We start from the raw sequence: 11,775 nt of genomic DNA on the forward strand, positions 1-11,775 counted from the left end.
GTCCCTTTGGTTTCCCCTGATTGTTCATGTGGACACTGATCTCTCTGCTTCCTCTCTCTCTGCAGTCTTGCACTAACTCGCTGCCTAACAAGGCCCATGGAGATGCTGCTGTGTGCATGAATGTCTGATTTCTTTCCCAGAGAGCGGCAGTGACAGTCATCATATTCTGTAAAACACGAGAGAGGCCATTTCAATTTGTAAATCTGCTCATTTGTACCTGAACTGACACACGTTGAGGGATTTCAGCAAATTGTACTGAAAAACATCACACTTCCTGGATTAAAACCTATTATTAGGGCAGACAAAAAAATTCTCATTAAATTGTTATATTTTTATTAAAGTTATTTCTATTGCTGCTAATTTAATCTACTTCCACGCTATGACTTATACTTACAAGACAAAGACTGATTTGCATAACTGCCACTATATGATGGTTTACCAAAGGTCTTTAATTTTGTCTACACATTTTGTTAAATATTCCTATGATTCCTATGTCCACCACTAGCTTTAACACTTTTAAATCAACCCTATGGACTGTATGGCATATTCTGTCTCCATATGTGGTTCAAAACCCCTTTTGGTTGATGATTATTGAAACAAAAAGCTAAAGTAACTTGCAAGCCCTTATTCAAAGGTTATATTTTTCTATGAGCTATGAACAAAGAGTATTTTTTACCTTCTGGACAGGTTTTATAAGCCAAAAGAAATACAACTCTGCAGCATTTCAGAGGAAAATGACAAAGGCAGGAGAATTGTCCGGAAACAAACTGACTTATTGCAACAAATACATTTATCCCCTCTCAGCTTATCTTTTCTTGTTTCATCAATTGGATATATCTCGTGACCCACAGGTTGGCAACAACTGCTGCTATTTGTTTAGGAACTATATTTTTATTTTGAGGCAAAATACAATGGTGACAAAATACAAAATTAAACCAGCAATGCAGTCGTAAAATCACCATTTTGACTTAGAGTCATTGCATGGAAACTATGATCAAAACCATATGATGTACAGCAATGCAGCCCAAGTTTTTTAAATATGTGGTTAACCTACAGGACAAATACATTAGAGACTCAAAAATCACCACTAAGGAAAGGAAAGAGATAGAGTTGAAATAGAGTCTCTGAATCGAGTTGAAGGTTGTTGATCCAACAGCTAATAAAAATACTTCACTTCATCAGTCTGCTGGATGTAACAGAAGTGTACAGGGGAGTTTTTTTCACACAGATCTTTAGTGAGAATTGTGATATATTTCAGTTCAGAAACATAAAATAGACCAACTCTCTTTAGGAGGTAAAGGAAGCCAAAGAGAGAGTGTTGCAATCTTGCTAGAGGCAAGTAAAAACGCATCTGTGTGTGTGTGTGTCGGGCACAAACACGAGCCCACGGGAGGCACTCTCCACTGCCATCACCAGGAGGCCTCTGCAGAGGCATTTCCCAGAAAAACATGGGTTATTTATCAAATGGTTCCAATGTGAAGAAAGACAGGACACTACAGTCTCACCAATTCTGTGTGCGTACGTGTGTGAGAGAGTGTGTGTGCCGAGGCTGGGTTGGCAGGTTTTTCGACAAGAAGATTGAGGAGGAGGGGAACTTTGGGAGGAAAGGCTGCCCTGGAGAAATAGAAAACTTTATTATGGTTTCCAGATCCATGATTTCTGTGTGTGTGTGTGTGTGTGTGTGTGTGTGTGTGTGTGTGTGTCTATATATATCTGTGGATATGTGTGTATGTCTGTGGGGGGCACTTCATCTACTGACAGTCATGATGTATTTTTCCCCTTACGTTAATTTCCCCAAATTATTGTTAAACTCCCTTAAATGGACCCAGAGGAAAAGAGAGTGGGAACCTTCACCCTGTCCTGCTGTCACCGTCATCCCTCTGCACACACACACACACACACACAGTGTAACTGTAATCTGTGACTTCATCCTACCTGTGCTGTTACAGTGCTGCATGGACAATCATGCATTACATATGTACAGTGATGTACAGAATATTTAAACACTTAAAATCTTGACCAGCTGGTGGCATTAGGGTTAGATGCACTTTCTGAATGCCAGCCCACAATTTCATGAAAATCCATCAATAAGTTGTTGAGATATTTCAGTCTTTGCTAAGGTGGTGGCCAACCGACCAACTTACACTGTACATAAGTTGAAAGAAGAAAAAGAGCCAGAGAGAGAGAGTTTCTATGCATGTGTGTTCCTGGAAAAACCTCAGCATCCATAAGTCACACACTTCCCTGTCCACATGCAACAGCGATGGCAGCAGCAATGCCACTTTGCTGTTTGCTCCAGTCGTTAAGCTAATAAACCTGCAATCAGCAGCTCAAGTGTTTTAGCAGAGGGCTCCTGTCACAGTCAGTAACACTCCTGACTCGGACCGAAGCTATTAGGAGAAAACGAGCAGCCAAGTCTGCAGGACAGCCAGGGGTTGGTCAGAATTAGCCTCATGGGACACGATTAGCTTCATTAGGAACTAATTTAGATTTTCTAAACCTTTCACAATGTGCTGAGTACTAGAGCCTGACTGACATGGATATTTGGGGGCTGATATCGCGAAGTAAAAAATGCCAATACTAATATATTGGCAGAAATGGCAATGAGTCCTAAGATGTGGTTGTGAAACCATTATGACACAGAAATCTAATTGGGATTTGATATTTTACAGTGCGCATGAACTTTATTATAAATAACTCTAACTAAAAAGAAAACACAAATACAACCCAATAAATGGGGCTTGAATTAAACAAAATAAACATAATTTTTCCAAAAATCTTTTTTTCTACATTGTTTATTCTGTAAAAAGTAAAGGTTTCGGTGCATATCTTCAGACATAAACACTGATACAGTCTGTGAAAGGCTCATACCAGCTTATTTTTATCGGTCAACCAATGAAAAGATCAGGCTCCAGTGTGGACTGTATTAGTAGTGATAACAGTTGTGGTCATATGAGCAGTATTCTGAGATATAAATGCATTTGCTGCATTAAAGAAGTGCAAATAAGAGCCTTTATTCACCTAACAACAGACATTGCACATAGATGAATAACGCATGCACATGCCTTTTAAAAAAAATGATCAAAAGAAACTAAGATGGTGTAGGCTAAGGTATTCTTAACATGCTTATTACACACAATTCATCCGACACAGCATAAATATACAGCTGATCTGAGGTAGTTAGTTTTTCCCCCTTTGTCAACACAAGAAGAGCAAAGCACATTTCTGAGGTTAATGATCCCTTAAATTGTGTTATGACTGCACCATTAGACTACAGCTAAACAACCTGGTCGTTAAATATTCCCACAAATTAGATCTTTGCTTTTTCTCCCACCAGGACAGCAGTTTCTAATTCCCCTGAGGGCTCGGCATCTGCTTGTTTCACTGAGCACTGATGTAGGCGTTAGACAGCAGTCAAAACCTCCGGATCAGCCCGGCCTGTCCGGTCTGAGAGAGAGAGAGTGTGTGTGTGTGTGTGTGTGTGTGTTTTATTCTTGGCAGGACAACAGAGAACAAGTCATGTGAGATCGTAGCCCATTTCTCCCTACTCATTAAAATAATCACTCCTGCCTGTTTCTGTGTGTGTGTGTGAATGCCGACTGTCAGGCAGACCTACATTCATAGCATTATTCCCATGCCTTTTTTACATGAATGGCAGCTTGTCTTTGCCGAGCAAATGCACTGACAGAACATACATGTGCAGCAGAATCAACCACCCTGTGTATGCCTTCACCAACGTGTTTTCTTTCAGACTCACATGAGGTCACCGTGACCTTTGACCTTTGTATGCAATCATGCTGCCTCCTAAATACGCACACTGTCACTCTCTGTGGCAAACACCAGCTGCAAGGGAATGTAAACTTGTCAATCTGTGTGTGTGTGTGTTTTCAGCGAGTGTGCTTGTACCTCACTGATGATGCCGACGGCGCCGTGGGTTTTGGCCACGTGACCCAGGAGAGCGGGGCACTGCTGTCCCACAGTCCTCAGCACCGGCAGGAAGCTGACCAGCGAGGAAGGGCTGGCCTGTGACACGTCTACGAGCACGCCCAGTAGCGACTCAGTCAGAGACTTGTCACCGAGGTAACCGACCAACAAAGGCACCTGAGGGCTTAACATCTGCATGGGGGAGAAAATGTAATAAAGCATGATTTGTAAAAGATTGATTATACCAGTGAGAAATGCTGTCAGTTTGTGCTTCGACATGACCAAACAGAGGCTGGATGTGTGTTTGCTGGAGTCTGGAGGTGAGGGGGTGGGGATCTTGGAGCGGGATGAAGAGCCTGGTGACTAATCACAAACAAGAGCTCGCCCGTAGAACTGTCTGGAAAATGTGACTGAATGAGCAGTTCCCCCTCATTATCTGAACTGGTCACACTGCGCTGCTTCCCACTAACTATGCCCATCAGTGAAACCCTCCTGCTGCTACTCTGAGTCACTTGTTCTGAATAATCATGTTAATATCAAACAGCATCTCCTCCTCGAGGGAGACAATGTTTGACCGCTTTAAGTTATGTAACATTGAGGATTCATTACAGATCACTGTCAGTTTTAATCTTTTCAGTGCCAAACCACTTCCAGCAAACCACTATTAGGACGGAGAAGGTCTGGTAACTGCTGCGATGAACGCTGATACAATCACAACAGAAGTATTCTGTGCGTCTGTGTGGGGGGTGGAGATCAGAATAACTCCAGATGGCTGGTGTTTCTTTCTCCCAGTGCTTGACATTAGAGGGTTTTACCACAATGCGCTGTGTTTGCTGGTATGTGGTAATTTCCCCTTGTGTTGTACATCAGCAGCTCTGCTCGAAAATATGCAGAATTAAGGGAATTCCTATTGAGAAATGAAGTACACCGAGGCATTTCCTCACTTATAGTACGTTCCAGTGGATTTTTTCAGTGTTGACACAAGCTCAATACGGGATATAATAAAGTTGAACGATAAAAGGTGTGATTAAGCTTTTAGTCATAGGCAAAAAAAAAACGTCCCACACATTTTTTATTGGTACTCGTCTATGGCTTCCTGTAACAGTTATTTCAAAGTTGAAGAAAACATTACTATTTATATATGTTCAATGCTTATTTTAAAATATAACACAATATAGTGGCCCAGTGGCGTGATGATTATCACTGTGGCCTCGCAGCAAGCTTGAATCCCTGTTCGAGGGCATCTTTAAAGGGATAGTTCACTGCAAAACGCACAAACACTCACAAGTGGATGTTGCTCTGCGACCATCTGAATGAGTCTGATCAGGTGCTGTTGCTCTGGGGACTCCAGCTGTGTCATCATTGTAGTGAGGTCGCCGAGGTGACAGTGGATGGTATCTGGTTGTCGGGGGTAAACTGACGGCAACACTCGCAACAGCATGTGGTTACCTGCCACGGAGAGAGAGAAAGATGTTTTCAACAAGCTAGCCATATTTACGCCAAATTCAAAACGGTACAAAGACATTTCAAATGCTGGAGTCCAACATTTGGATATTGAGGAATTGCCATAGAAAACAGCAGTTAGACCAAGAAACTCTGAGTATGATCTCAAAAACCCAAAATATGATAAGTTATAGATTTATTTCGTTCCACTTTATTAGGTACACCTATAGATTAAACTGGTGCAGTTTAATAGTCCTGCAACAAATCCTATCTATCTGGAGGTTACATTAATCAATTTGAAATGTGAAATATGGTGAAACCGGAGAACTTTGAGATAAACCAGAGCAGGATGTGTGACTGAACAGTTAGACCCCCTTGAAGCTTTTCACCTCATCCATAACTCATACCTATGGCTAAGCAAATGTTTTTTCTTGTCTGTTGCCACATTCCCGGATCCCTCTAATTAACTTGGTACAAAGTGAAAATACGACCCAGATTGTATGAAAGTGTAGTTTCCCAATAAGTGTTCTGTGGTGTCTCTGTAACGTCACTGCTATTCATTTCCCCCAAGAAAACAGGCACAGGATTCCCAGTCAAAATAAGACATCTGTGTAGAGGACTAAAATGTCTCCATTTGTTGTTTATGTTAAGCGATGCTGAGGTAGGAAAAGCAGAAAGTCAGAGCTGATGCTGAACTTTTTTTTAAATGCTGGGTTCATTTCAAGATTTCAAACTATTGCTTTATTGGAACCAAAAGAGAAAATAATGTTTAACAGCAGGGAGATTTCAGAGCCTATTGTAAAAGTTGCATAACATTAAAGTTGATGTGAGGTAAAAGGTGGATAAAATAAGCAGGTTCAGGAGAGGAAGGAACTGAGGTAGGAAGGAAGGAGTAGTAGTTAGAGATGGGCCAGTTAACTTGTTTTAATTAACTAGGCCTCACTAATAAACAGACTGACTTCCCTTTTTTAAAAACTGCAAAAAAACAAATATGTATATTTCCCAAAATCTTGAATTATTCCCTTAGAACACATTCATTCAAAGCTCAAACACTGACACATTAAAAAGAGGATTCTTGAAAACAAAAGGTTTCAGGCAAATGCCCACGATGATCAAATGAAAGTGGATTGGACAGTCGTTTCATTAATGTCATAGAGACTGATGAGATGTGCTACAACAGTAATCAGAAGTAAATTGCTGTTATAGTCAAATTCTATGCACAATGTATAAACAGGTGGAAAATGTTAATTACAATGACTTAATGAACTGCACTTTTTAATCACCCTTTCTCATGCTAAATAATATGTAACAGCAAAGTTGACTTTGCATTGTGCTGATATGTCAAACAGCAGCTAAAGAGAATCTATTTATCTGTCTGATCTAAACCCTCATGTCATATTTCATCAAACCTACATGAATGATTTGACATAACAGGTGACCCACAGCTATAAATCACCGAAACCACAGGTTGTGAGCTCAAGGATGAACAGACGGCTGGTACCGATCAGCAGAGAGGACTGACTGTGCTGTGCTGACGGCGGAGGAGAGGAGAGAGCGCACATAAATATTTAGATACATAGTCACTGCATGGCTCTTCTTGTGTATTCCCTTTCATCATAGATTATACTGCACAACGTTTCTCTAGACCTATGAAGCAAATCCCTATTTAAAGAAACAGATATAGTTGGTGTACAGAAGGAGAGAGCTGGTAAGAACCATAAAGCTGCTGCTGTAGCATTTACACGTCTGTTCAGAGGAATGTTAAAAGGCAGGAGGAGACGAGAGTCTGCAAACGAACCCACTGACAAGGATTTATAGAGTTTACCTGGTTTTAGGTGCTGCTATATTGTACCCTCAGGCAACACACACACACACAGGCACACACACACAGGCACACACACACAAACAGGATGTATGACGCACACTATTGGATGGAAAAAACTCTTTTGATCATTGATTGAATAAACATACAGCTTCTTCTGTGTGTGTGTGTGTGTGTGTGGGCAGTGTCTGACCTTCATACCTTCATTCCAGTATACAACCCCACACCGTGACATGTATATATACAAATCTCCATTAAATATCCTGTATTGACCTTTGATCACAAAGGCGACATTTTTGAAAGGTTATTCAGACATTTTCGTCTTTTCAGCTAACTGATGTGTCAAACTATTGAAGAGGCAGGCAAGGACTCGGTGGCTCTTTTTGGGGTGTGTGGGTTTTTCCCGAATGTCACATTAGAATCCAAAGTAACAAAAAAAATTAACCAATCCTCGGGAGACAGTTAACTTAGAATAAAAATCCCTTTGATTCAGCTGTTGGCTATCTGACAGTCATATTCTTTCTTTGTCCCTACTAAATTCAAATGTGGAGTAAAAAAATTCCATAAAGGCCCAAAGAGGACGATAAATAAGTTTGAGTCATAGGAAAGATGATTGGGATAGATAGGGCTGTGGTAAGAAAAAATTACAACCCATAAAACCAGAAACACTCCAACAGCACTGGGACCTGTGCTGTTCATATTTCATTTTATGAATTTTTGCATGTTAAATACAAATATTTTTGCCCCCAGAGGCTGTGAACTAAAGCAAACCAAAGTGGATCAAGATACTTTTAACGTGAGATAAGGGACAGCGCATAGAGTACATGACTGAAAAGCAAAAACAAGCTTTGACACAATCCCTTAAAGAGGCCAATTTCCTTTACAGTTTAAGGGCTATATTGAAACAAATTAATAAAAGAATGTGCACTGCACTCAGATTGTTCAGAAATCTTTCGAAGGGGTCGTATGTAAGAACGCAAAGGTTTTCTATTTTCATTGTGAATGAATCATTTTGTCAGTTGATCCAATTTCTGGACAAAGACAGGAACATTTCATTCATATTCAAAATACTTAAACTGCCAAAAGAAACTCTCAAAACACCGAACTCTTATGTCACAGAGGTTGCAAAACTCTGCAGAGATCAGCACATATGATTTCCAGGACCAATGTTTTTTTTAAGAGCTTTACGACTTAAACCTGTTTTCTTCAGCTTCCAGGGCTCGCTGCCTCGCTTTAGGTTTTATGTCCCTCATGTCATATCAGGCAGCTTGAGTAACCATCAGGTGGGAGAGGGCGGGGAGCAACTGTCAAAATGTAAGAGACAGGAGACAAAACTCAGATCTTTGTGATTCTGTACATTCTTGGTGCATTAGCAACACCCACCCCCCTGCAACACTGTAAAAATCATTTAAAGAATTCAGGCCCATGACTGCCCGACTATTTGGACGGGGTCCAGCTACCAGAACGACTTGCAAGGATTTTCAACACATGTACACATGACTCATATGTTTCTGGCATAAAGATATTTTATACAGGCTGTAAATCAGTCAACACCATAACAGCCAGCCAGATGTACAGCAGTGCATTTCATGGATCTATATCCACACACACACGAACAGTCAGATCTGGAAAGTTAAAATACAGTGACCATTCACCTACAGTAGATCATTTCACCCTCCAGGCTGTGTCTCTCCATCCAATCTGACTCAAACCTCCTTTTTATCCTTTCAGAGAAAATCAAATTCCAAAAGGATGCATGACACAGCCTTTCGCTAACTGCTGATTCAGCAGAAACGAGGTGCGGCTGGGAGAGTGGTTGACTCACATGATATCAAATAGCCCCTTGGTGTAAAGAGATCATTGTCATATTTAAACAATAAAGGAGGTAATTTCTCTGGTTATTGCAAAAGCGACCTCTTAGTATTTTCCAAACTGATGGCGCCATGTTTAAGTTACGCTTTGACCTCTTGGTGAAGTTCAGGGAAGGTCACTTCATGCTTGAAACCAAAACCAAATACTTGAGCCATTTTCAGACGTGAAGTTGTCTTTGAGAACACTGCAGGAGATTGTCCGGGTCATACGCGCTCACAACAACAGGAACATGTCTGGAACACTTAGGTGAGAGGTGGCATCTGGGTAGATTAGCAGGAGGCAGGACATGACGTATAAAGTCTGCTGTGGAAATCGGGTTTTGGTTTCCAGCACGTCGACACTAGCGTCGGCCGTAATCGTCAAAACCTCTTGAACTACATTGTCTTTCCAAATTTATATTATCTTTGGCGTCCTCTATGTGTTGGTCACCTCTTTTTCAATCTGAGATATCTGTATTCTTTTGGTTTTTTTTCTGTTTTGCATCTGTCGCTCGCTGTGGATTTTCTGGATATCTTCCTGCTGTATTCTCACATGGGCTCATTCGGACATTTTCATTTAATTTTCGTTCTCACATACTACCTCTCCGGAAGATTTCGTCTAATGTGCAGACTTCTGTACATGTCTGAAAGCAGCTTTAGTTTAACCACCCACTATGAAAAAGCATCAGTTTTGCTCAGTGACCTGCTGCTCAGCATAGGGTCAAATTCAACACTAGACAACCAATGTGTAACAGGATCATTTGAACGTAGAAATATCCTAATTAAAACCGACACAATTACATTTTGTCCTGTAGCGGTATAATTGTAAAATCTGGGTCCCATGTGAAAAGAGTAAGTAATACCATTAATGTAACATCCCCACTGGCAACTTGTGTCCTTCTCTTGACCTCTGTTCTGTCATCAATCATCAGTCAGTTTCTCCATTTCTCTCTCTTTTTATCCTTTTTGCAGGTTTACTGACTGTGTCGCACTATACAGTTCTCTCTGTGGCGCTAATAACAATACAGATACTGATCACAAGGTAAATGAAGGCCCTGATGTACAGTTGATCCCGTACATTGAGGTTCGAGGTCCTGCAAGTGAACCATAAGCTCACATTTCATCAAGTGATACATTTATTCAAGAAAACGTACACGATGTACAGCGCATGAAGGCAGACGTGCTGTACTAAATTGTACATGCACACACACTGAAGTGATTTCTTTACTGGGTTAGGGTCTGTCAGGAGAACTTGATGATGTGTCTCGAGCTGGATCACTGCCATTCTCAGGTGGCAGCCACAAGTAAAACATTTACACAACTCACACACTCACGCACGCACGCACACACACACACCTTCCATGTACCCACTCAAGTGTGCTTGTTGTGTCCTTTTCAATTTCCTTTTCTTTCTTTCTTTGTCTTTAAAAGTGTATTTGTAGGCCTTCGCTCACTGTTTTAATGCCTTTCAGATTTTTATTTAATATCATATGCTAAATTTAACGTTTCTTTGACAGCCAAAAAATGTGATGGTTTTGTTGACTACTTTTTCAAAACAAAAGCAGTTTTAAGTCTAGTTTGTCATTTCCCTCACAAACATAATTATTTTGGTCACTGAGTCATACAGAGTCAATTATTGCCTTCCCATATTTTCCATCAAATTTCCAAGAACAATGGCAGTCGCTGTTTGATCTCCAGATGTCAATGTGCTCTCAATCGAAAGTTATAACCAATGCTTTTTTCAGGTTTTTGTTGCCTGTCCATTCATCTTGAGTTATGAGTCATTTGCCCCTCATCTCTGTTCCATGTTTTCATAGATGTTAACACTATGTTCTCATCAGAGAATGGTTGGCAGTGTGCTTTTACACACTCACAGGGAGAAGTGAGTCAAAGACACACTGTGGCCATTGTGAAATACAAAATAACTTTATCCAATGTTGAAGCACAGTTTCTAACTGCCCTCTGGGGCTGAAGGTTTCAGGTTTGTTGTGTGTGTGACATCAACAGTGATGTCACAGAGGACTTACAAGCCCAACAGTACACATCTACACCACAAGTACTAACTAAACAAATGCGTTAAAAATAACATAAACTGACGACATAAAATGTAGAGCAAGGATACGCAAGTATTATGACTTTAACTGCATTGTCAGTTTTTATATTTGTTATGTAGTTTCTACAAGAACAAGTTAAAAGGAGTACTACTACTTTAAACTGTATAATTGTGCTTATGTATATATTTAATTTATTTAGCTTTAATATATACAGTACATACAGTTCTGATTTTCACTTTTTTTTTACAAACCATTGTAAATTAAGACTTTTAGTAGCTGTTTTGTCATTTCTGAGGAGCCTATCACTCGTCAATCAAACGTCTGTTGTTTAAACATCATGGTCTCTTAATAGGCAGATGGTAATCTATTACTCTTATCTATTTATTTGAGGTGGTGTTTTATTCCTTTGCCTGGTCAGTGACCGTTAGTAGCAGATATTAATGCTGACTGCTCACTTCCTGTTGTATGAATGAAATCACAGCACCAGCTGAAAGAAACACGTCACATATGACAATGAAACCAAGCAAAAGAAAGTGTTGAATTCAACTTTGTAACAGCTTGAATGGAATCACAGCAGAATAAACCAAAGTTGTTCTATCAAGTGGTGATCAAGAGCTCAGGGAAGTTGCTCACACAACTGCTTCTCTCTTTCTGTGCAGCCTTCTGAAAGAAAAGGTTGTTC

At 40.3% G+C, this 11,775-nt stretch overlaps 1 protein-coding gene across 3 annotated transcripts in view; it reads right to left on the reverse strand.

Moving 5' to 3' along the window:
* Nucleotides 1–11,775, reverse strand: part of veph1 (ventricular zone expressed PH domain-containing 1) — an 80,191-nt gene that overhangs the window by 40,007 nt on the left and 28,409 nt on the right. For all 3 annotated transcript variants that reach the window (XM_034605216.1, XM_034605215.1, XM_034605213.1), the window contains 2 exons: nt 5,210–5,373; nt 3,907–4,116 (listed from right to left, as the gene is read on the reverse strand). In XM_034605216.1, the coding sequence (XP_034461107.1) occupies nt 3,907–4,116; nt 5,210–5,373 (374 nt within the window). The remainder of the gene's footprint in view (nt 1–3,906; nt 4,117–5,209; nt 5,374–11,775) is intronic.

This window comes from Hippoglossus hippoglossus, chromosome 13, assembly GCF_009819705.1.
Source record: "Hippoglossus hippoglossus isolate fHipHip1 chromosome 13, fHipHip1.pri, whole genome shotgun sequence".
NCBI classification, from domain to species: domain Eukaryota; kingdom Metazoa; phylum Chordata; class Actinopteri; order Pleuronectiformes; family Pleuronectidae; genus Hippoglossus; species Hippoglossus hippoglossus.